This window comes from Buteo buteo, chromosome 22 (assembly GCF_964188355.1).
Source record: "Buteo buteo chromosome 22, bButBut1.hap1.1, whole genome shotgun sequence".
Classification (NCBI taxonomy): Eukaryota; Metazoa; Chordata; class Aves; order Accipitriformes; family Accipitridae; genus Buteo; species Buteo buteo.
In genome coordinates this window covers 819,312-845,791 of record NC_134192.1, presented here as the reverse complement: position 1 = coordinate 845,791, position 26,480 = coordinate 819,312, and the positions used below count along the sequence as shown (strand labels likewise).

Below are 26,480 nucleotides of genomic sequence, written 5' to 3'. Positions count from 1 at the left end.
CCTTCCCAGGTGCCCTCGCATAATAGGTACGAGGCTCTGCAAGTGGAATTGAACAAAAATGAGGATGATGGTTCATCTAGGTTGGAAGAGCTACCAAGGTTAAGTCGACCTACGCCTGGGGTCAAAACTGCTTCCATAAAGTAGAAGAGACAGGTCATTGTCGTAGGAGACTCCTTTCAGAGGGGAACAGAAGGCCCAGTATGCAGACTGGACCCACTTCTTAGGGAAGTCTGCTGCCTCCCTGGGGCCCGGGTTAAAGATGGGAAGAGAAAGCTTCCTGCCCTGGAAAGGCCCTTCCAGTTACAGGGAATGATGAGGGGAGAAACAGGAAGAGCCAGCAGATCAATACCTACCTCCAAGCCTGGTGTCACTGGCAGAATTTGGCTGGTTTTGATCATGGGTTGGTCTACGCAGGTCTACCAGGCCTGCTGGCGACAGATGGAGTATGCCTGTCTCAAAGGGGGAAAAGGATCTCTGTGCAGGAGTTAGCAGGTCTCTTTAAAAGAGCTTTAAACTAGATTTCAAAGGGAAAAGGGATAAAACCAGGCTTGCTAGAGATAAGCCTGGGGCAGCACTCCAATATTTGAGGGACAGTGTGCTAGTGAGGTCCTTCTGTCTGCTCCACAATGTGCTGAGTACACTGGAGCACATCTGAAACGTCCCTGTACTAATGTGCGCAGCACCTTAGCCGTCTCAGTGAGGATAGAGGATGGAGATCCACGCGACAGCAAAGACACAAGGGTTATTGATGTGTTAGAAACCACAGAAGCGCCTGAGAACAGTCACATAGGAATTAGGGCTTGTCCCCCAAAAAAAGGTAGCAGGATCAATAGCCCAGCTGAAGTGCATCTACATCAATGCACGCAGCACGGGCAACAAACAGGAGCTGGAAGCCGCTGTGCAGCAGGAAAACTATGATACATTTGTAATCACAGAAACCTGGTGGGCTGACTCACACAACTGGAGTGCTGCAATGGATGGCTTTAAACTCTTCAGAAGGGATAGGCAAGGAAGGAGAGGTAGTGGGGTATCCCTGTATGTTATGGAGAGTTTTGACCGCCTTAGAGCTTGACGATGCAGTTGGTGGCCGGTCACAAGTAGTGTTCCCCAGGGCTCAGTATTGGGGCCAGTTCTGTTTAATATCTTTATCAATGATCTGGATGAGGGGATCAAGTGCACCCTTAGTAAGTTTGCGAAGGACACCAAGCTGGGCAGGAGTGTTGATCTGCTTGAGGGTAGAAAGGCTCTGCAGAGGGATCTGGACAGGCTGGATCAATGGGCCAAGGCATTTTACCCTACATCTTATTAACCTTCTGCAGACAGCTGGGGAGGAGCCTGGCATTTACTGAGAACACAAAGAACCGCCTTTGGGAAGATTCAGGAGGAGAAAAGTCTCTGCTGCCTGTAGCACTTCCAGAAGCTCAGTCTCCAAAGCAAAGTGGGTGGAGAAATTTGGTGGTAAGCCATTACTAAAACAGAGGTCTCATGTAGGCTCTCTGCTCCACTCAGATCAATAGAAAATTAAACACCCTTCCCATGTAAAAAATTATTTACAGACCAACTCTGCAATGCACAGACCACCAGTGGCACTGCCAGAATCACACTCAGCTCCTAGGGACACTGCCTTCATCTTAGCTTAACTGTTAAACCAGTAGTAGAGAAAATAGCATGAAAAAGAACCAATTGTTTGGCTTAGAGAACTCTGAGCCATCTAAATCTTCTTCTGTTTAAACATACCTCAGTTTTTAATCATAGAAATGTCTAAAAAAAAAGCTGCCCCCCCCCCCCCCCCGTTTTGGTGGTTCTAGAAACCTGAAAATGCCTCTTTGTTGTTGCTTCAGAGGACAGTCTATGGCTGTTCCTACCAGTAAAAAGAAGGTACAGGATGAGAGATCTGGGCACACAAATCACATACAACATTGGCAAAACATATAGTCAACACGCTGTGCTTAAAAATATCAGATGTGAACTTTTTTCACAAAATATATTAAACCGCACTTGCCCGTTAACAAATAACTGATCAAAGAAGCTACAGAACTTGAAGTTTCTTCCAGTGCTGCTCGGGACTTATAGTTTCACTTACATATTATCCCACCCAAGTCCGTGATGCGTGCAAGATAATCATCATGAACAGAGGTAAGAGGCATCCCAGGTTTTCTTGGTGTACACATCCTGCTGTTGTTTTCAGCATTAAGTCAAAGCTCAAGTCATTTTCAGTCCATCAAAGCCACAAAACTTCCACCTTTTCTCTAGGCTGGCCCCAACCCCACTCAGCTCCTGCCTGAATGTGTTCTGGAGTCGAGTCATGAGAACTTCCACTTCCGCGGTGCAAATCTGTGAAAACAAAGAAAATGTCACTAAAAATGAAGACACTTTTGGTTAGGGAAGCCCTGTAATGACTGGTGATATTCAAGCTCTAACACTTTTAATTGCTAAAGTACACATAGGCTATCCCTGTCCAAATACTCATGAAAATAATCTTGGGACAGCAGGAGTTGTGCTACTGTCACACTTTGGGGTGAGATGGCTGCAGATACAACAAACAATAGAAATAAGGGTAAAAGGACTGTCCTAGTTTTTTCCACTGTGAAATGCAAGATAATGGATTAAAACCTCCCAAGCATTTAAGTAACTGAACAGTGACTACTTTTATTACCACTGCAAGAATAGAGCTCTCTGTTACTGGGTATAGAAATCAGGGACATGGGGAGTTTATATTCACATTCTGAACAGTCACAAGCATTCATCTACAGTGCAGCTACCATGTCCCTAACCACACAGGAGTAGCTAAGATACAAATAGAGCTAAGATACAAGATCTGGAGGTTACACCACTGCAGAAAAGAAACCTCAACATTTAAGGTGGACAGATTTGCTAGAGCAGCTCAGACTAAAGGCTTGTCAAGCCAGACTCTTGTTTCAGGTAGTGACCTATAGTGGAGAATGATCCACCCAGTTCCTGGTCCTAATCAGACCAGAGCACTGGCACAGCCCCAGGGACGTCAGCCTGCCACCTTTCAAGATGACTGGTGGCACCTTTCTTTGGGAAGCACTCTCTGCAGTAGCTTTTTAAGCTTTTCTAACAAGGCGAGTGGTAGGAAGCATAAACGTGTTACATGGTTTTCTCATACAGCTGAATCTTACTTCTAAAAACACTGGCAAAGTTACGTGTTTTCTCAACACCGTGCCCTGTAAGAGCTGAAACTAAAGCCTCTGTAGTGTTTTCATGGGGTTGAAGCAGGGCACGTACCTGCCAGCATCTTTACACAGTCACACACCAGCTATCCAATCTGCATCAAAAGTCAATCACACATAGAGGGGCAGGCTCGTAAATTTGACTGCTCAGGCATTTACTAGATACAATTAAAGTTCAGCAAGTGAAAAAGTTTTAAGTTTTATTTAAGCAAATTAACAGTTTCAGGACATATGAAGAGTACAAAGGCTGTGTCCACCTGAGTCAATTCCCCTACCATGCTTCCAAATTCATGTTTGACTCTGACCTTCTCAAGGAGGCATTACATTTTTTCTTTTAATTTACTTACTTTCTGTGTATGCCAGCATGAATTACAGTTTTCAGCTAGCACTTAGCTAGGGAGAAGGTTTTTACTTTTAGAGTGCAGGGGACCATTTACCACTGGGAAGACAATGTACACAAGTAGTATGTTCACTTTTAAGCCTTCATTAGTGCGCAAGTATATTCCTCTGAAAGCCCTTTGGCAGTAATTGCAGGCCCACAGTTTTCAAAACATGCCCAACATGTGATAAAGATCAAGAGTGCCTGCTTTGCAAGATGGATTTGCACTTGGTGGATGTGCTTTTGTCATCATGCTGTTCTGCAACCAGGCAGACAACAGTCCAAGTTGGGGGGGGGGGGGGGGCGGCGAGTGAGAGCCCAAGCTCAGGCTGGCAATGGGTTTGGTAGGGCAGAGAGAGGTCCAACCTAAGACATGAAACAGAGTGTGGACACCCCAGGAGGAACATCATCTACACTGCCCAGCCCCTGCGATGCTCACAGTGCTACAGAGTTCCTGTAAGGACTGTTTCGTGGCTTCAAACCACCCTCGATCTTAATTTCTGCACTGTCTGCTGACCTGCTGGCCTTCTTGGTGAGACTGATAGACAGGGAACAGGGGAAAGATATTCCTCTTCCTTTCCTGTCAGCAGCTTCAAGAAAGCAGATTCTGTTCTCAAGTGCTCCCCCCCCACTCCTACCCCACCTCAAGCCTAAAGATCTGCTAGATGTTAAAAGCAACACCCCCAACTAATACCTAGCTCCTGCATTAACCAAGAGGGAGACAAAAGACCTAACCTGAAGAACAAATGGTAAGACCTCCTTTCAAGAGACCAGGCACAAAAGACCTGTGCAAGTCAGCAGGTTAATGTGTTTACCTGAGTGTCAGCAAAACAATAAAAAACAGCAATGTCATTGCAGAGGTTAAAGGATGCACTATTCACAGGGCTTTTCTGCTAAGCTTATTGTAGAAACTTCCAGTAGCCCTTTTCTACACTGTAGATTCCAAAGAGGAAGTGCCAGAATTCAGATGAACGATATGATAGCATTTCTTTAGGAGCTCCAAAGAAAAATAAAGGCAGTTGTTCACCTCATAGACAAATTCAGAACTAGAATGAGAAGATAAATTATTAGATATGTCTTTAAAGGGCTGGAGTGAGCCTGGGAAACACAGGCCTGTGACATGTGCTTTCTTAGAATGGGGAAAATTTAACAGTAAGTTATAAACAAAAGCAGCTGAGGAAGTTCCAATCACAAGAGATGATTCCCATGCTGGTAAGTCTCCTGTTCCTGGGGCACTTTAAGGAAGACAATGGTACAGTAGAAGAGTAAGATGTAATTTCCTTGAACCTTCAAAAGCCTTTGCAAAGTCCCTCCCCGTTTATTCTGAAAAGGTGTCTGAAGCCAGTGACACACAGAAATACTGCAGAAAATAGCAGCTTCTTGTTGTACTAAGGAAAATGCGTGAGCACTGCTCTTGTTATTGCCGTTTTTGACCCCTGCACCCAGGACTTGATCCCTCCACTGAGCACAGACCCCTGTAAGCAGGGACTGTGATTCAGTGTTTATGCTTTTGTAGTACAAGGCCCTTGCACAGCATCCTCCTAAAAATGACTTCACAGACAATATCAAAACAGAGACAGAAAAGGCTCAGTGAAGGGCTACAAAATCAGAAATATGGAAAAACAGAGACACAAAACCAATATGACTATTCACTTTAGAGAGAATATATACAAACAGTGGCATGGCAGATGTTACAAGATAATAAACAGTACGCAAAAGGCGGGTTGTTTGCTCTTTTCCTTAGAGGTCACGAGGATAAGGGAAACAAAGGCACCAAACTTAAACAGAATAAACAAAAACACATTTTAGATGGAGATTTTAAAGACAGAATTCACTGCTACAAAATACAACTACCGTCAAAGGGTTTTCTTGAATTACGAGCAGGATTACACATGAACATCATCTTCAACTCTGTATTTATGTTAACATTGTGCTGTACAAGGGCTAAGCTAGAAGCTGGGTTGCTTTGAGCAACCTGACCTAGTGAAAGAGGTCCCTGCCCAGAGCACAGGGGTGGACTAGATGACCTTTAAAGGTCCCTCCCAAACCAAACCATTCTGTGATTCTAAGAAAGTCCACCCCTTCCCTTGTCCAATTCCAGCAAATTATTCCAGTTAATACACACCAGTTCTTACTGTCCCCCCACCATTCCTAGGGAGGGAGTGAAGCTCTTTACCAGCCACACAGACCAAACACACTTGGGGCACAAACATACCGCCCAGGCTGGCTCAGGGAACTTGAAGTGGTGGTACACCTACTTTGCTGTCCAGACGCTGCAGGTAGGAACAGATGTACTCTATGCTTGCTCCAAATGGGTGCACATGAAGAAACGTTGAAATTATTCCTGGGGAAAGGAACACCACAGACATTCTCATGAGACAAGAGCCAGCTGAGAACACCAGCTCTCTGTTACTGCTGGCACAGCACAGAGGGATCTAATGGGGCATTTTTGGTTTTAAGTACAGTAAGCTTTGTCTCAGACTACAAAGGAAACAACAGCTAACCAATGCAGCTGGTTAGCACTTAAAACAGACCTCACCACTCTCACTCCTTGCCGAGTACAGGTAATGTGCCCAGTGATGAACCACACTGAGATTATCATACATGTGGGGATGCAAGGCCCAAGGAGAGGGAAAGCAGAGCTCTCCTCCAGCTGTACCTTCAAAGGTCAAGGAGCAGGAAAAGACAGAAGGCAAATGGGGAGAGCAGCAGTGGCTTTTGCAGCACTCAGTTAAATAGAGCAACCCAAGTTTGCACCCTGTCATGAAGAGGCTCCTTTCCAGCTCATGGCCAGGACTGTATATCAAAAAGACTGACTTTTGTTTCCAACCATCATCTGCAGAAAAAGGCTGTGCCTTTGGTTTTCCCCAAAGTCCTTTCCCTCTCAATGCAGAAACCAGCCCACAATCTGGCACAAACAGATCCATCTGAATAACAATAAATGATTTATTGTTATTCTCAAATCAGATGTAGAGGGATGGCTAAGGAGAACTTGGCTGAGTGACAATGAGGTAAAGAAAATGCCTTGTTCCATCAAGGCAAGGACTTCTGTTCCTCCTTTTCAATGCTCCAGAAAATCCCCAACTACCCAGTGCTTTGGGCTGAAAAGTCATAGCATGCCATGTTAGGTTATTTTTCAGTATTACTAGGAATAGGCAAGAGGAAAGGAAATAAAACAGGTAGCAGATACACCTGTGCTGTACATCAGAGGTCACCAATCCCTTTGCAAACATCGGTTGAAAACACTGACAATATTTTTCATCCCATTGAGCCCAGCCTTCTTTCCCTGCTGCCTTTTGCCACCCTTCCTTCTTCTCTGGCTACAGCTTCTAAAGCTAAAGGAGCTTATCTGCTCGGGGTCCATGGCACACCATAGCTGACCTAACGGTGTGCCTTACTGCTGTGTGGGTCCACAAATGTCATCCACACTGTGAGGTGCTGCAATGTTCAAGCTGATTAAAGTCTTAGAGCCTGCAACACTGCTTAGGATCCTGTAAGGTTGATTAGGCTCTAACTGAATGAAGACAGACCCTCCCTCTGTAACTTACTACCTTCAGTGATGCCTCCCAGAAGACCAGCTTGCACTCCAGTACGTGCTGACCTAGACTGTCACTACACACAAGCCCACTTTACGTGTGTGTGGTTTTGACTGAAAGATGCACAGCACAAGATTTCCACATGACTGATGCACAAGGTGAAACCTTGACCCCACCAAAGCTTGAGGCTTTCCTTCCTTCCAGGACTCCCACCTCCATTGGCATAACCAAAGGAACAAGACGGGGCCAGTGGGAGCTGTGAGGCCACCTTGAAGTAAATGCCACTCAGTTCAGATCTCCGGCATCATCATCAAGCCCATCAAAAGAACTTACCAACTAATAGAACTTCTCGTTCAGATTTCACAGGACTATTGCTCAATGTCTTCTCAACCGGACATTCCTTCTCCTGGCTGCATGCACAAACTCTGGATGTACTGCTGTCCTGCAAAAAAAATGCAGGGCCCGTTCCACACACCAGCAGCACAGCAGGCACTCTTACACATCAAGCAGCAGCTGGTCAGGCTTGACAGAGTCTGCATTTCTGTTTTCCTGTTTCTGTGAGTCATTGCATTCATCACATTGCTGTATCTACTGTTTATTTTGCAAAATATTTCCAACAAAGCACGGCTATGTTCATGCTGCTTTGTCTGAATTATCAAATTAGATTAAAAGCCCATGAAGTTAAGCAAGATGCCACAACACACACTTTATCAGTCCTGTTCACTGGTATGACGTCTGCTCTAGAAAGGCCTTATTTTAAATAATAAAAGAAAAAACAGTCTAGAAAGCAAGCCTTGCAGTGACTAATTCAGCTACAGATGTTTATTTTTCAGATGCTTAAACTGAGGCAATATTATTAATAAAGTGCCTAATGGCTGCAAAGGGTTTAGGATCAGATTGTCCTTGACTTGAGTTTGTGATATTGAATTAAAACAGAATTTTTGCATAATTTATTATGCCCCAAATAAACACAAGACTGCCAGTGATGCAAAGACTTCGTGGGTACACTAAAAGCAGGACTTTCTTTTATTCCTAAGTTTTATGCGGAATTCCAGTGGTCTGAGAGCTACAGACAGCTATAATTGGAAACAGCCTTCAGTCGCTAATGAAGTGGACTGGACTTGGGCCAATAACAAAGATAGAATTAAACAATCCCTTGGGTTTGCTTAGCTTTTTACGCATATGCAATTCTCAACTACACACAACTGAAAATGAGCAGTCCTGGCCTAAGCAGGCTATAATTTGCCTCTGCAGGAGAAAGTAAAGTCTGCACAGTGGAAACGGAGCTAGCTTCAGGCTGACACAGGGACTGCAGTTCAGCCAGTAGTGTTATACTGGAAATGCACTGCCTGCTTTCTCTTGGAGATCCAACTGATATTTTTGAAGGCTAGTTGAAATAACAGTGCAACAAATTATCTTGCACGCCAAAACCCATTTCTACACCACAGTGTTGCAAATACCTACTGTTCTTCCAGCCAGAAGCTGCTAGCAATGGATAAACTTGATGATATAAATTTGTACATAAAGACAGTCTATATGTACCATGCTTATACACTTCACAACAAACCAAACTTAAAAAAATTGCTCATTTTACAATGAGGTGTCATTACTTCCCTCAGTAAGATATTCTGACTGAAGTAGCAGAAGAGAAACTCTTAGACTTACATTCCCTTGACAATCAGTTGCATCTCTCTCCTTGTCCTCTTCATCCACTATGCTTTGCTATATATAGGCAAGAAAAGGAAAGATTACTGATGATAGTCTGTTATTTCTGTTCTTTGATACCAGGCACTGAAGTTCCTGCACTGCAGATTACAGGGATACAAAGCTATTTTTAGTTTCTAGAAAGACATTTATTATCTTCCCTACCTTGTGGCACAAAAAGGTGGGGCTAAAGATTGAAAATCTGAGACAAGACCTAGGATTTGGCTCTATGGTCCTCACTGAGAAGTGCTGCGTAATGTTTCTTGTCTACCCTGTATAATTATGCCTGTGCTATAGAGGAGAGGACCAAGCAAGTATAGATTCGTGCATGGGTCCGCAATCGAAAGACAGAGTGGATCACACCTAACAAGAAACAGTAAGTATTTGTTTAGAATAAATCCAGAATATTATAACACTGACAAAAACTTTCAATTCAATAGTGTTTTATGGAGGTCAGATCAAAACATGTCCCTGAAATGCAAATCTAAAAATCAGTGTTTCATAATTGAGACCCTTTTTTCTTATCTTTTAAAGCTCAGGTTTTAGAAAAAGACATTTCAGCTGCAATACCACTGTATACTATAAAATGAAAGTTAATCTTTTATTTATACAGTTGCTTATGTAGATTGTCTCACTGGTACATGAAGCAATCAGCAACTTCATTACTGATGTACATCCTCCAATTTGGCAGGTCATTTTTAATAGCTTTCCAGAGACAACTGCTCCTAAGCCAGGGCTAGGCATCTTCTACAAGAGTGTAGAAGGACAGCAGTCCTTCACTGTGCTCACAATGGACCATGAAATCCAAGGACTGCATTTACTACTGAGAATAAAGAAGCACTGGGATGGCACATACCTGCTCCTTCAGGTTTTCTAATAATGTTTCTATTTTTAGTTTGTCTTCTCTCACTTTTTCTAACTCAGCTTCTCTCTTTTTGTATTCATCTTGTACTTTCAAAAGATGCTGGAAGAGAAAAGATAAACTCAGTTCTTAACCTGCCTTTCACGTCCTACTATTTAAAGAATATAAAATGAGTAAGGGCTTTTCCATGAAGACCAGACAGATCATATTCAGAACAATTAAAAGGTTAAGCGTACAACAAGAAGAAATCTTTTCAGCCCAGGGAAATCCCAAAGAACATGGCATGCTCTCCACATTTCTGTGAGAATGAAAGCCCAGTAAAGTTCAGAAAAGGTGTCAAAGCAAGCTTGGAATTTCCCACTTTCTTGCTTATGCTGGTAACCAGGATCTCACATGGTTACGGAGTGGGTAAGCACACACTCGATACTTCAAAAGTCACAGTGTGGTCAAGCAAAGAGTGTACAAGGAATCCATAAGCTATGGATTGTTTCCATGTGACTTATCAGTTCATAAGCAATCACCATTTTAAATGTTTGGTTGTCTGGGTTTTTTTTTGGCAACACTGGAAATGACAGAAAGTTGCTCCCATTTTCCAGTTTTGATCCCACTGAAAAACAAAATGCCTTTGCTTGTGTTTCTGCTCCACATCCCAGCCCCTCTGCCTTTGTAGTAAGGCCATAGCTATAGAAAAGTCTGGGCCCACCTTCTGCATCCCCTGCAGAGCCTGCTGGAGAAGCTTCATCTGCTGCTCCTTGGTTGTGTCTTCATCCCTGCTTGCTTTGCCTTGCTCCTGCTTTAGCAGTTCCACCTCGTTCCGGTAGGCGTCCAGCTGCCAGCGCAGACTGTCATTTTCTTCTTTCAGGGCTTCCACCTGTGACACCAGTGCTGGAGAACAAGGCAGGCAGAGATCAAAAGTCAAAAAACTGGGGGCAAGTCCCTGGGTGCTCTCCCCCAGCACCCAGTTACAAATCCAGAGTACCAAAACAAATTTCTCCCAATCACTATTTGTGATGTCTCTTTAGAAAACAAGCTCCTCTGGACAAATAGCACCTCTCAGTAGTGAATGCAGTATTTAAGTTGGAAGAATAAAAAAAGAAGCAAAAGAACATTTAGGGGTGAAATGACCATGCTGGCAAGGAAGCAGGTTTCCTAACCAGCAAAGCTGAAAGACCCTGGGACAGGCTCCACTTGCACCTTCAGCTAGAAGAACATCTCCATCAAGTCATGGGATGAAACACTGTTATCAGTCTGGCGTCCACATAGGGCTTGATAAATTCAGGAATGGGATTATATAACATTATGGCTGCAAAGACAGCTTCAGCAGGTTTCAAAACATGCCCATGATGTGAAGGGCATAGCCTGACATCCCATGGCCTTGCTATTAACCTCTGGTCCTTCAGCCAACGGCCAGATCACGTGGAGGTACGTTTGCCTGGGACTCACACGCTGTACTCGGAAGACAGGGAAGACAGACAAGACATGCTGCATGGGAAGAGTGTGGGTTTTGGGTGGGTTTTATCTAATTGCCCCCACTCATTCTCCCAGCCAGTGAATATGTGTTGGACCCCACTCCACACAGCTACATGTTTCAAAAGGAAGGTATAAATCCGTTTCTCCCCTTGTATAACGAGTTGGCATTGAGATTTGCTATGTTGTTGTTACAGCATCGGAACATAAGATTTCCCACACAACCTTCATGATGGCATTTCCTAGACTGAATGTTTGACTTTGTAACCTCAATATCCAGGAAAGTCCTTCAGCACATTTCTGGACTATTCATCTTTCATTTCCTGCAGACAAAGGGAGAATGGGTATTTGGACAGTGCAGTTCCCATGTTAGTCCCAGCCAAGGGCATTTCAAGCTGTACAATACAGGAATACTCAGCTGACTGCACAGCTCTGTGCTAAGACAACAGCCGCATCTGCCACTGCACTCCCTTGCCGCTCCCTCTCCAAGTGCTGCTGTTGGCCCAGCTGCTGCTCAGAGTATCACTGAAACCCAGCACCTTGGGATGGGGATCTGCTGCTGTGTAAATGTGTTTCCAGTGCTGGGCAGACATTACTGGCATACTGAAACGGGACAGCTCAGGTCGACAGCAGTGTAGCTGCAAAAGCATGGTGCTCTGCACAGAGCAGCTGTGCAGATGACCTCTGCCGCACACCGCCTTTACCTGCACACGTGGCAGGGTGTTTACAGCTCCACCATGAACCCCACACATCTCACTAGGGACTGCGGTTCAGATACAGCTTTAGGTTACCCTGACCATCGCAGAGAGGAGTGACAAACACTGGCTACAGAACTAGGCATCAAAAGGAAAACACCTCCAGATAACTGTAGTTGATTTTGTTCTGCTTGTGACCATTTTGGGGTACAAAACAGTCAGAATGAGGCTCCTGAAAGAAACCACTGAAGGGACAAGTACTTTATGAGCTGTAATAAGTGATTTTACCTGATTCTTCTGTTTCTTTCATCTCTGATGGATCTTCTATTTCTTCATCAGACATTTCCATTTCTTCCTCTCTTCGAATACCCATTAGTTCATCATTATGAATGTTACGAATTTCCTAAGGTTCAGAAAATAGAGGGTTTTCTTAAATACAGATTACAAGGAACAGATGGGTTGGATAAAAAGATGCTGAAATCTAAGTCTGCAAAATGCAACTCCATGGTACAAAAAAAAGGGAAATGATAAAAAAAAATCTGGCACAGACTATTATATAAGGACAATAGCTAGCATAAGTCAATCTGTCAGTGCTACTGGTATTACTGACTCTTTCATCTCCCTTCTACTCTTTGCCCCAGGGCAGGCACCTAGCCTTGCCCACAGTGTAGTTTCTCAATGAACCCTCTCCCCTCATCTGCCCTGCTTGACGTCCACATGTCTCTCCTACACTCAGCACTGCCCAACCTCATAACCTCCACCAGATCACTACCTCATGTCTTCTTGCTCACAGCACACACCTTAGATCAGTAACTCCCTGCTGCCACAAGCTTCTCTCAGTGCTGCCCTGTGCCCTGCACACCCAAAGGTTGTGCCACTCTTACCCTTCCCTGATGCCATTCTGCGCTGCCTCTTCCCTGCTGGGCTCCTACCCCATGCTCTCCTGCCCAGCGCTTGTGACAGATGCCTCCACTCTGACTGAGTGAGCAGTGCTTTGGTTCAGCCATCACCAACAAGTATGCCTGAAGTCAGCCCTGCTTTGCAAACCGTGACAAATTGGGCTAGGCCATATCTTCTCGGGAGCTAACAGCACCAGCCTGAGCTGGGACTAGACAAAACTAAAACCACTACAGCTGCACACCTGCACATACTCCAAAGGGGGGTTTGAATATGAGTCCATCACTTGACACTACAAATATCTGTAGCCCTCCTGAGCCCACTGAGCTCTCCTGTATGGCAGCAGACTGCATGGCGGTGATCTCCCTTGAGCAGGGACACCTCTCAAGGTTACCCCTCAATGCTGAGTGACCCTTTATCCAGCATCTGATATCTGTAATGAGGTAAGCAGCATTTCACATTACACCTAAAAGTATAATATATGCTCTCAACATTTTTATATATATATATATATCTCCAGCTATAGCTTAATTGTTAGAAGTGTAGTAAGTAGTAGTGTCTGACCACTGTTAAATCACCATTTAACTACCATTCAATTATTGCTTAATCACCTTTTGATTACCATTTAATTATCATTCAGTCATTGATTATCATTTGATCATCATTTAATCATCAATAAAACCCCTTAGTTAACCCCACAACGACTTCTCTTAATAATTCACCTGTGACAGCACCTCCACCAGTGATGTCCCCTCCTGACACATGTAGCCCGGCTGCTAGCTGACACATCTCCCTGGCATTTCTTTCTCCTGCCATACAACATATCCTGCACCTCCCAAGCACTGGCCTAGATGGTGCCCACCATGCACCTCTCTTGCTTCATGCTGCCCACTCCATTCCTCCCTGTTCCATGCCTCCTCCATGCAGCTGCATGGCTACAAACAAAACCTACCGGAGACAGAGGTCATGCCAGTTAGAAGTGGGAATTGCAAGTACACAGATAGAGGCCAGAGACTGCCCAGCCACCTCCTGACCCTTATCAATGCTGGTGCACTTTGAAACTTCTCTCCCCCTGTGCCAACCACCAGTGCTCAGCCTGCACCACAGTGACTCTCCGTCCAGCTGTCAGGATCCCCTCTGCTCTCTGCCACAACCTTGGTCCACATTAGGGATCAGAAAGGAACAGAGATGCTACCTCCTACGCTGGTCCCTGAGCCACCCTAGCTCCTGCTTGTGTGTGTCCTTTCTGCTCCATTCACCTTGTCCAGGCAGAGCTGGCCAACCCCACCTGCTCCTCCAGACAAGATCCCCTACTGCATCCTCTGCTCCAGCCAGCTCACACTGGGCAGAGGGCGAGCTCTGCACGGACACACATCAGCCCATTTGCAAGGCAAGGAAACACCTAGCTCAGCCTCTCCATCCCCTCTGCAGAAGAGGACAAGCAACATCCAGAAAACAACAGGCAGTTATTCAAGGAGATGGAGATGTCAATACTTACTAGAGGCTAGCACAGGCGGCCAAGTGTCCCTACCCAGTGTCAGTTTACCACAACTTCACTTAGATTACATGCCCCAGAAACAGCCATAGGAGAAAATAGAGAAGATTTGCTTATGAAACAAAATTAATGTCCAGCTCTTTGTAGATTTTACTCTAATGGCCTGAAACTTTCAAAAACTCTGCTTGCCAGCACTGAGCACACGTCCACCAAGACCAGCCAACAGGGGGAACGACCATGCTTTCCCAAACACGGAAAGGGCAAGACAAGGCAGATCAGAGCACGATGGGCAGTCCTGGTTACACTTCCAAAGCAACTGCTGCCTGCCCCAGAGACCACCCATAAAAGGGCAGCGGGGTTGAAGATCAGAGGAAAATCTTCCCATCATCTTTAACTGACTCTGCTCAACAGCTGAAAGCCTAAAGTGGCCTCAAAGCTGGAGAAGGCTGCACAGAGCACAGCATGCAGCGGGGCCAGGCTTGGCTGGGCTGCACAGCAGGCGGTGCCATGGTTCACCAGTGCCCTGACTGCACCTAAGGGGGAGCCCTGGATGGGAGAGGAAAGAGCATCAGAGAAGCCAAATACTGGAGTGAGACCCTTCCTAAGCAAAGGAATATGCTGGCTGGTAGCTACCATAGCATGGTCGTTCACCAGGTCTCAAGCTTCCATGGTTTCTTAAAGAGCTGCCTGCAGCTACAGGACTTGCTGGCACTGCCTGGGAAAACCACCTTAAGTCACCATTGATAAAAATAAAACCCTGGCCTAGCCTAATGACTCCCCAAAACATACCCATTCCCTGAGCTGCCTGCCAGGCTTTCCTCCGACACGGTGATCCACAGGACTAAATTCTGCCAAAAGCTGTACCAAGATGTGTCTTGTGGGTCCACCTTCCTTTAAGAGAAGACCCTAAGCTGGGGGAGACCAGCAGGCTAAGCCCAGCGGCAGGTACTCCTGGAAGAGGCCTCACCAGTGGTCTCACAGCCTCTTCCCACTGGGAGAACTTACCTTGGAATAAAAAGACAGCTCCAAATGGAGAGAGTGCTCCCACCCCAGTCATAGTAAGCAATCTCAGTAAGCAGGAAAGAACAGGAGCACTAGGGTTCAATGTAGAGGCATAATCTGAATCAGAGTCTCCACCTGGCTTATCAGGTATAAAACAAAACATTAGCTCCTCCTTTAGCTACTGTGAAAGGTTTGACTCAGTAGGATTTGGAACGAAAGTCCCAGAAGTGCAGTCTCATGAGGAGACCACAGTTGGCAACTTCCCAGGAAAACAGACATTTAGAGTTTTCCAACATTGTGGAGGATCAATCATCTGCTTTTTACCAGAAGGCCACTGGCTGGGTATTATACGACTCTACAGATTTTTGTCAGGTCGCAGCTATATGGGAAGGTGGCCTGCATATACCCAACCTAGTGGTGATCACGGATCACCAGCCCGTCAACTTTGCCTAGATTTACTTTTGATGTTAAATAATCTTAAAGGTGAAAGACAACTTCTGGCTTTGCTGGGATAGACTTGTTTTCCAAGTTTGTAACAAAGAACTCAATACCTAAGAAAAACACAGAACCACAGGAAGTGACAGGACAAGGGGCAACTGCTTTAAACTAAAAGAGGGTAGGTTTAGGTTAGATATAAAGAAATGTTTCACGATGAGGGTGGTGAGACACTGGACCAGGTTGCCCAGAGAAACTGTGGATGCCCCGTCCCTGCAAATGTTCAAGGTCAGGTTGGATGGGGCTTTGCACAAGCTCATCTAGTGAAAGATGATCCTGCCCATGGCAGGAAGGTTGGACTAGATGGTGTTTGAAGGTCCCTTCCAACCCAAACTGTTCTGTGATTCTGTGGTTCTATGCATAACCAGTCTGGAAGACAAATCTTGTAAGAAGCCGTATGGAAGTTCTTAACAGACATAACCTAAGAGAACCAAACAGAAAACTTTACCATGTTACTGCTTTGCAGACAAAGTTCAATGTTCTTTATTACTATATCATGAAGGTTAAGAAAGCAAAGCCCATATAGCTTTTATATGCCACCTCTTTCTCTACAGAAACAAGAATAATACATGTACAAATTCCTTCCAGAAAAGCAATTTCTCCTGTCTATAAATCACATTCTTATCTCAAATCTGTCATTTATGTCTTTGCAGATGAGATCTATGGAGAGAGGCTTAATCAGCCACTTGATGCACTTTTTTCTGTTGGTTAATGTTACACATATCAATGTGTCACCATTTCATTAAAGATCAACGTTGACATACACTAGAAAATAAGGATCATGTACATCACAAACATTTTGCACGAACATCCAAGAGTGCTAGATTAATTACTGTTTCACCAAAAGCAACCCTCTAAGATCCCTCCTATATGAAAGTACATAGTGATCTGCTTCTTTCACTTCCATGCCCTGGCTGAGACAATCCCATGTCTTTCACAGAAACTAACACCCCTCGGAGAGTAACAGGTTTCTTTTTAGACACTCATTATTACAGGCTCAGTTAAAAAAAGATGGAATTTTAACACAGTTGAGACTAACAACCCAGACTAATGTTTTCAGAGGTGGTTTAAGCAAACCTGTTTTGTTTCACACTGGGACAAGACCAGGAAGATCCATGGGGGTCTGGGACATGGTGCCTAGCACTGCATGAGGAAATGGTGACAACTTACAAAACACCTCTGGAGCTCTCACAAGTGATGTTCTGTGAGCTTGGTGTTCTTGCAGAGCTGTAGCTACCTAATGAAATCACTCAACTCATTTAACATTGTCATTTTCCAATACCAACGTATTGGAAATGGAGTATTTTAAAATATTTGCATGCCACTTCTTCTCTGTTCTGAGCATTGTCAGGAATGAAGTGACGACTGAATTCATTACTTCCAGATGTGTCAGAATACCCCACATGGCACTGATGTGCTGCACAGGCAACTTTAGTATAGCCTAGCCTTCAAATCCCAAATAGAAATCAGTGTACCTGCCTGATGGCCTGGCACGCTGCAAGGATTTGGGTAGAATATATGTGGTCTCTGGCTTGGGGCTCTACTTTGGAGACAGACACCTGAATATTGCAGAAAAGACATCTGAGGAGTAGCTGAAAAGGATTTCAGCATCATACTGAAAGAGTAACTGAACAAGATGCTGTGGTTGAAAGCTAACCTTGCTCTTTATTTGCTACTCTACAGCTTGCATATTAGAGTCCCTTTTCCTAGCGATAAACAAGCACTTCAGAACACACTTGGTTTTTTACCCGCCACCTTCACCTGGGTGGGTGTCATGAAGTACCTCCAGACTTTCAACTCTACCTAATCTACACAGACACAGGCATGCTTCTGCAGCATAGTTGCGTGCTAGAAGTACTGAGTGCAATCCACAACTGGCAGCCAAAAAACTGTTCTTCCAGAGAATTACTGGGCAACGTTAGGCAAACACTTCTTCAGTTGGTGCCTCCCCTTTCCCCATCTCAAGAGGGTACATTCATTACTGGCTGCACAGGGCTCTGGAAAGCCACACAATGAGGTCCAGTTGCAGTCAGCAACCTTTACTTTACAAGCAAGGGAACCGAAACAATGAAAAATGAAAATCCAAAGCTATCAGGCAGAGTAGGATTTGTCACCCAAACCTGACTAATCAGTAGTGCGTGCAGACAACACCCTCTTGGCTGTTTACACATCTGTCATAGGAACACTTGTAGTGTCTGCAGGTGACAGAAGGCAGCATGTATTTCATCACAGACTCCAAGACAAACATGTCCCAAAACCATCACTTTCCCAAGAGACAGCCTTTCTTTACTTTAGCTTTATTTTTTTTGACATTGTGTCTGATTCCAATAAGATTTGATAAGATCAGATAAGGGACTAAGAACTATTCTTCCTCTTGCAGGAAGAGCAGTTTGAGTGACATGTCTTCCTCCATCAACCCCATCCTTGTCACTGCCTTTAAATCCTGTATTTCACTAGCAATGTCACTGTATGGAATAAATACATAAATATGAGAACATCCTCCCTCAAGTTTTCCAGAACACAATTATTTCCACCGCTCAAGTCTGTCAAAAATGCGATAAAACAGATCTCTGATGATGCTTAGGGTTTGTAGGTTGGTTTTTTTAACATCTCTCTAGAAATCCCTCTTGCTTTAACATTAAAACCAGCAGAAAACAGATCAATAATTATTATTATTATGGTGCACAACTTCAATCAGCATACAGATCTCAATGTATCGCTACTAGTAACACAAATACCAAGAGAAAATTTATTACCTGTAACACAAGAGATGACTGAGTAATTCCCATCTTACACTGTGAATTAAGGAGTTATCCATGCGAGCATTGTGCAAACTTAATATCAATATCCTGACAAGAAAGACACTGTGCTGGAGGATCTAACACAATAAAAAATTACCAACCTCTGCTTGTTTGCACCACACGCTGATGTTCTTACGCTGAGCTTTCGTGAAATGGTCCCAAGCCTTTTGTTTGGAGGCAGAATGGTACACGGCCACTATCTGCTCGACTGTAGTATCAAATCAGCAGTCAAATCAGGCCAGAATATCATCCAGAGAGGGCGAACAAGAGGAGTAAAGGAGTAAAAAAGTGGAATCAGGCAGGTGGTTTGGCTAACCTTTTCTTATAACACTGTATTGTGCTGAAGCTATGCTCAGGAAGGGGACTCTGTGCCTGGAAAGGAAAGTGTGGACTTCACCAGGCCAGTGTCAAATGCTCACAGAGTAATGATCAACTGGGAAAACAGCATCTGCTCTCAACTGGAAAAAAGGAAGGCACACGTTGAGCTGAAAAATACTCAAATATGCTGCGCAACACTGCATATGAGTGTAACAAGTGCACACAGGTAGCGCTCGCTCTCTAAAATGGGATGATGAAGTAAAATTGTGAAAGCTGGCATTTTGGATATTCTTCTGCCCAGTGGGTACAGTCCCAAAGAACAGTGCCACAGCCTGAGCACAACTGCATCCCGCCCATGCGTACTACAGAAAAAGGATTCTGGCATCAGCCATCAACTTTTTTTGTTCTGGAGATTTATTCCTTCTATTTCTCTAGAAAATTTGCAGAAGTTTTTGGAAATGCAAAGTGCCTCTCCTTGGATGAGAGCTCATCCAACAGCAGAAAGCACATCTCCTGATTTTTTTTTTTTAATGCTTGTGATGTTGTAGTAGGTATCATTCCTACAAAACAAAAATCAGCATTCTGCTACTTAGATTAACCTAAGAGTGGCTGAGATATCAGTGGGTGTTTTATAGAGTGGAGTTGCACACCACTGTCTATTACTACTTACTCTGCAGTGCTTACTGTATTTCCCTCTGGAGTGTGTGCCCATATTTTTTACCATGAACAGGATTTTTATTTTTTTTTTTAATTTTTAAAATGAAGGGTCAAACAAGTAAAAGCCAAAATTATAAGTTAAGAATGTTCACAACCTAGCCAAGGGGCTCAAGAAAGCTTAGTACAACTGTAGAGAAAGTACTCTGAAAGGTACCCTTAAAAAAAAAAAAAAAAGAACCATTCAGACTTACTAAAGAAAGGAAGTGTAAGAGGCAATGAATGGTTTGAGGAACTCTTTTATAAATCACATCTTGGAACTAATATAGCCCATGCCTCTTCCTTGATTTAACGGTTTAATAAAGGACTGAGATTTGAAAGACGCAGGTTTGAAATGCTGTTCTGAAACAGGTTTTCAGTTGTGACTGAGAACAGAGTGTTAAGAACACTCTGCTGCATCCTACCTTTGGCGAATAAATCCTGTACACTTCGCTGAGGCACCAGATTACCAGGAACTTACCTTGTCTGTGCACAGAAGTGGAGTTGAAAAGATGACAGAACTACTAATAGACTACAATTAAAAGAGGAAAAAAATTAAGAATTCATTCTTTCCTCCCCCCAGATGTGGACTCTTGTTCCAGTAAAATGTACCACAAGAAACTTTTGCCAAGTTAATGATATATGCTTATAAATTAACTGTAGCTGCACAGAAGCAATTGCCACTTGTTTTCCTGGAGCCCTTTTAGTGTGGCCTCTCCAGACTCTAGAAATTAAGCATCTTCCCTACAACAGACAACCAACATTCAACACGGAAACACTACTCACACTGAACCAGAATCCCCGAGAGAGCAAGTTTGAATTTCTCTTTAGCTTCTTCCATCTCTTTCTCGTGAGCCGCTTTCTCATTCACTAGTCTGCGAATGTGGCTGTTGGCTGACTGGATCATGGAGTAGAAGTTGTTGGCAGTCCTCCTGTTCACTTCTCCACGCTCTATCCAGGTCAGCAAGGTCTGGATGGCTTCCAAGAACTTTGTGTCATCTGCAGCAAGAAAGGACACCTTTACATCACAGAAGTACAAGGTCGCCTGCACAGCTTTTAGATTCTTTCCCTGGCACTGCTGAACTGCGATTTTTCAAAGGTCAGCTTACTTCAGATGGCTAATCACAATTCTTGCAAGCACAGTATTACCTGAATACAAGGCTATACAAAGGAAGGCAAGTCTAACATCAAGGTGATAGAGCAAAACATCTGTTGAGGAGCAACAAGATGACCAACTGCTAGAAACCTACTGGAAAACTTCATATGCTTATTCAGAGGTACTCTTTCATGAGAGAAAATATCGTCCAGCTCCAAAATAATCAGGCCACACATGGGTCTTAGGCTTCAAAGAAGGTCTTAGGACTTACACTAGTCCTTTTAACATGAATAAAAATGGTTTGGAAGAAACTGTTGTACTCAAGTATGGGTTTATTTTAATGAAAAGACAAACAATTCTGAAAAAGACATGGCTAAGGTTGCTGCTGTGTGCAGGCTGAGGGCTCAGTTGGAATGGGCTCTGCAAGGTCTACCTGGCACCATCATTTCAGTTCAGCAACACAACCACAGGAGAATACAAATCTCTGTCCCAGCATTTGCACAGAAGGGTGGCTGTGGCCCACATAACCACTTACCTTTCAGTTTCTCAGCAACAACACTGCACTCATGGTCGGAGTAATGGACGACGGGAGGTGGGGAGGGCGGGCGGAAGCGCTCCTCTTCCAGCCTCCTGCGATGGCGCTCCTCTCTCGCCAGCATCCGCTGCTTACATTCCCACTCGTACAGATCATCCCGAGCCTGAGCAAAATCCACATGCAGGCGCCCAGTATCCTTCTTGTCAGTGCTGGAGCCCAGTCTGATGCGATAGCCTGGCAGTGATGACAACAGTGGGCAGACAGGTGACTTACTCTAGGCTCCAACCACCCACCAGTCTCTCATTCCTACAGAGCCAGAAAGCCCCTGAACAGAAGAGTTTAGTGCACAGAGAGTGATGCTGGAAAAGGAAACATTGTTAGGGGGTTTGCTGCTATCTGCGGGTGTTTTGCACATGCTAGGTAAGATCTTACGCAGGCTGTTCCTCCTCTTAAACACTAGCAGGTACCGGGTCTCAAATAGGAACTCTTTAATTGCAGATAACCTCTCGGGCTGTGAGACTAAGCCCAGCTGTTCACATGGGCAAGGCAGAACTGCCTTGGATTCTTCCACACTGTCAAAAACTCCAGAATTTGGGGATGGGAAGGGGGGAATGAGAGGTGAGGCACGGCAAAGAGGACAGCAGACAGATAGCAGTAATCTTTGGAACAGCCCCATCATCTGGTGGGAGCAGGAATAAGGTCAGCAATCGTGCACGTCTACTGTGTGGGAACTCTTCTCACCAACACGGTTTGCAGGACTCCTTTTCTGGAGTTTCACATCAAACATGCTAGAAGGCTCTCCTATGGGATTAAGAAAAGCACGGGTGGGATGTATGGAAGAAAATCTGAACTACAGAGAGACTTTGTACAAAGAACAAAGGCAGAAATGCTTGTGTTGAGGACACTGATGACTGTGCACATGACCATGGCTTTGCGCAGAAGGAACTATAAGCAGAGAATGTCTGCAGCTAAAGAGGCTGTATTGGCTATGAAGAAGGGGTAACCGCAAAGAGATACAGCTCTTACTAATGGGGCATTGCAAGTCTAACTCAATTCAACAGTCTCCAGAATGAGACACAATGCTTACAATCAGTCAAAACAGACTACAGAAAAGTTTCCAGTATTTTAAACAGCAAAGAACATTTCCCTCGCTTATCTTGACAATCTCATCTCTCTGGAGAGAGTATGGACTTTGGAGGCAGTACACTGTTTTGTTAATGTACTGATAGGCTGCCCAGGGAAGTGGTTGAGTCGCCATCCCTGGAGGTATTCAAAAAGCAAGTAGACAGGGTACTCCAGAACATGGTTTAGTGGGCATGGATGATGGCTGGACTCGATCCTGAAGGTCTTTTCCAACCTAAATGATTCTATGACTCTATGAAAGAATGAATTTGGAAGGGATTTTAGCATGGAAATAAAAAGTATTACTGTATTTTTCTAGAATGGTAGAGAGTCAGGTGGAGAGCCTAGACTGCTCAGGGCAGATGTAACCAGCACAGCAAATGCCAGCTTGACTGGAAATGCACACTCTGCCAGCCACACAAGAGTCTGTGAACACCAACTCTGAGTTCTCTGTCCTCCATGAAACAAACCTCTTAAAACCCTACAGATGCAGAACAGGGGCTCCCTTGGCTCAGGTGTTTCAGCTCTAATGACTAACAGTGAAAAAAGTATTGATGAAAGTCAAGCACACCATCTAATTAACAAGCAATTGAGAGCAACTGCAAATTTTTGTAGGACCCTTAAGCATTATCTACAGAATTGGCTGGACATTTATCCAGGTAAGATGAGGATAGACTCTGATTGTACCTCATCCCAATATTTTGTAGAGGTTTGCAGTACCCAAGGTAACAAAGCATTGCTATCTTTACTATCAGGAGCTGCTTTCATGTATTTAAGCAGAAATACAGTAGCAGCAGCAGAAGAGGCAAACTGACACAACATTAGAAAAATCTTCCAATGGCAACAAAGCCTATCATTATAACTATAAAAAAGCCATTACATCTCTGTCCCAGAATTTTAAGCTGCCATCTGAGACAGAAATAAACCTACCAGAAAGATAAAGCGCCTTGTCCACCATGAACTCCTCAGCAAAGCGGATATGACAGAAATTCTTCTTACTCTTTCGAATAGCTATGACTTCCCCACACTGTTCAAATACTTCCATAATGATCTGCTCGGTTCCGTTTTCCGGCAGTCCTCCAACAAACACCGTCTTACACCCTGGGGGCCTCTCTCTTGTTGCTGGAGGGGGAAGATCTGAAGAGAGCAAGAGAGAAAAAGCAGACCAGGTTAGTTTTTGGTTTGTCAGCACACGTTCCTTTCATCTACCCACCTCTCCCAAGAGATGACCTTACCTTCCTGGCTTCCTCCAAACCTACACCTAGCTATGCTGCATTTGACTTCACCAAGCAGTAGATCTATAGCACCGCTAAAGTGCTATATGAGAATAAGCACATTTACCAGCCTGTTTCCAAACAAAAGATCTCAGGAGCCTGAAGCTCTCCAAACACTCTCCCTAGCACAAGCAAAGGCTCACTGAGTTCCTGTCATAGAACATGAGCAGCACCAGGACCTCAAAACTTTATCATGGGAGGTGCTATACAAGCGCAGCTTAAAGGACTGTCCTTATGTAAAGAATATGTAGAAAACATGTACAGAGGATCCTAAAGGGCAAAAATCTATACAGCAGTTTGTAAAGGGTACAAGAGCATTAATGTTAAGGGAAGGTCATGAACCAAATTTAGACTAAAAAGATATTACGGAAGGAAGAGATGAAAGAAATGGGTATAGCCAAGAGGTGTAGAAGGAATTAATGGGATTTTTTTACCTGTATGGCTAAAATGAACAACAGAACATAAAAGCAGGCTGAAAGTTAAGTCTAATTTGCCAGAAGCAGGTTGCTGAGTATGCTCGCTTATCCACCTGTAACACTGCAGCACACAAAAGAGACTACGTGAAATTGCTGTGACTTGGAGAAGTGTTTCTCCAGCACCTAACTCATCTCCACACTCAAGTGTCCACCTGGCAAGTGCAGCGAGACCCTCCCAACTCAGTATGTGAAGGCTGAGAAGGATTATGCACCTGTTACCTGGTGTTTCTTAACATCTGGAAAATCCTAAATGAATTTCAGTGCTGAGATCCATCACCCTGGTTAAGTTCATAGAATTACATTACTTACATATTTATTTATCAAAATAGTTGCATTACATTCTTTTAATTCTTTGGCATATTTTCAGCAAAGTTCTTCCAAAAACAATTATTAGGATTATTTTCTTTTTGTTTGGAAATGGCTCCTTTTGGGTCCCATATCGAGCCTGACCACTGACTTGCCACAGCCTTATGAAACAACATCCTTAACCTTTTCTGTAAACCCCAGTCCTTCTGCTCCAACAGTTCCTTTTAACGTCCTACTCTTACTTCACAAGAACAGAAGCTGCAAGGCAGTGCCAGCCAGGAGCTTGCGCAGTCCAGTACCAGCTTGTAGTAAGGGCCTCCAGGAAGGACTCATAAGCTTTACAAGATGCTGAGGTTCCCCTCTCAGGAGAACACTGACCACAACTGCTAAGTTTTCCCTGAAAACCTGAAATCCAAGTTTAATCCTCTTTCCAGTACATCTTCATAACCTTATTAAACATTCCCTCCATCTACTTTGCTATCAATATCAACTTTTCTTGGAAACTTCCTAAATTACCAGCCCTGATCACATTTCAACAGCAATCTCCACAGTCTAACATTTGTAATGAACACAGTTTTGCACGGACCATATCTCAGATGGAAAGATGTAAGTTAGGTCTGTCATAAAATACATGAAACATAAGATAATAGCTGTAACGGAGGGTGCTGAACCTACACCACCTGCATTTTGCAAAAAAAAATACATTTTTAAGTTAAAGGGTTGCCAAGCACTGGAAGAGGCTGCCCAGGGAAGTGGTTGAATCATCATCCCTGGAGGTATTTAAAAGACATGTAGATGTGGTGCTTGGGGACATGGTAGACGGGGTACTTCAGGACATGGTTTAATAGGCATGGCTGATGGTTGAACTCGATGATCTTAAAGGTCTTTTCCAACCTAAATGATTCTATGATTCTCTAAGTCTTTAGCAAAATAATGGGAATAGGAGTTCTTTTAAAATTTTCTGCTAGACTGTCTCAGAGGAAGAGAAATTCCCCCCCGGGCAAATATCCCTGACAGGTATTTGCCAGGAATTAACATTTCAGACTGCATCCATTCACAAGGCCACACTAAAGGAGGGATTAAAGCAGCAGGAGAACCAGAAGAGGACAAAAGTCCCACACAGCCAAGAACAGAAATGTATGGCTCTGGATGAAGCCAAGAGCCAGTTTGTTACAAGAAGGGGAGGGAAAGATCTTCAAAGCAGATAAACCATCACTGTAAGCAATCTGCAGCACCAAGAAATGCTAGCAGCCCTGATGGATGAGAATGGGAGAGTATGGAGAATACAAACACAGGAGAAGGGGAGCAGGAGGAGACATGCATGCAGGAGCACCCCGGTGGGAGTTCAGTCTACACCATGTATGCAGACCTTAGGCTGAAAAACCACTGTGAGTGTGGGTAGAAGAAAGCTGGGAGGAACACTACCTCAAAAGCAGTGTCTGAGTGTTTCCGTGATGTTTACTTGTTTGCCAGCATGAAGAGAGTACACTATTTTGTTACATGTTCAGAGGCCAGAAAGGGATTAACAGTGCATCTTCCTTCTATCACAGTGTTCAAAATTCTTGAACTGGCTTGTCAACAAGTATTTAATTTAAAAAAAGACACAATACAAAAAAACCCCAAAACCAAACATACACAAAAAAACCCCAATCCAATTCAAAAGTGTTTCCAGGACAGCAAGACAGGTTTTCTTCTGGGGATGGTGAACTAAGAGATAAATCATCACACTAGGCTTTGCAAGAGTTTTATTTAAAATGCTGGGCACAGGAGCACCACAGACTCCCACTGCTGGGAGCCCATCAGGCTCGGGTGCCATCTGCTGGTACCTTCTTATGAATTATATATAGACACGCAGTCACAAACGTCTCCTGCAACTTCTCTGCATAATGAAAGCATCTTATTTCCAGTGAAGAGCACTGCTTCTGAAAAAATTAAGTCCTTGTTTCTCCATCAGTAATTTCAAGATCTGTACTGTGCTGACACAGACCCACAGACTTCTGCAGGGACGCAACGGTATGGCTGGGCTGTGCAGGCACTGCAGGGAGAAGCATGCCTGAGACTGCACTTATGCTCCTACCTTCCCCAGTTTGTAATTTCTGTCAATTTTATACTGGAAAATTTATCGTTAATGCT

The 26,480-nt window shown here is 44.1% G+C and overlaps 1 protein-coding gene across 5 annotated transcripts in view; it reads right to left on the bottom strand.

Annotated features, from left to right (window-relative positions):
• Positions 1 to 1,698: 1,698 nt before the first annotated feature.
• Positions 1,699 to 26,480, bottom strand: part of ENOX2 (ecto-NOX disulfide-thiol exchanger 2) — a 52,787-nt gene continuing 28,005 nt past the window's right edge. For all 5 annotated transcript variants that reach the window (XM_075054470.1, XM_075054468.1, XM_075054469.1 and 2 more), the window contains 11 exons: positions 23,222 to 23,428; positions 21,170 to 21,403; positions 20,325 to 20,537; positions 18,629 to 18,735; positions 12,126 to 12,240; positions 10,379 to 10,560; positions 9,670 to 9,777; positions 8,775 to 8,831; positions 7,443 to 7,551; positions 5,832 to 5,917; positions 1,699 to 2,334 (listed from right to left, as the gene is read on the bottom strand). In XM_075054470.1, coding sequence (XP_074910571.1) covers positions 2,203 to 2,334; positions 5,832 to 5,917; positions 7,443 to 7,551; positions 8,775 to 8,831; positions 9,670 to 9,777; positions 10,379 to 10,560; positions 12,126 to 12,240; positions 18,629 to 18,735; positions 20,325 to 20,537; positions 21,170 to 21,403; positions 23,222 to 23,428 — 1,550 coding nt within the window. In that variant the 3' untranslated portion in view covers positions 1,699 to 2,202. The remainder of the gene's footprint in view (positions 2,335 to 5,831; positions 5,918 to 7,442; positions 7,552 to 8,774; positions 8,832 to 9,669; positions 9,778 to 10,378; positions 10,561 to 12,125; positions 12,241 to 18,628; positions 18,736 to 20,324; positions 20,538 to 21,169; positions 21,404 to 23,221; positions 23,429 to 26,480) is intronic.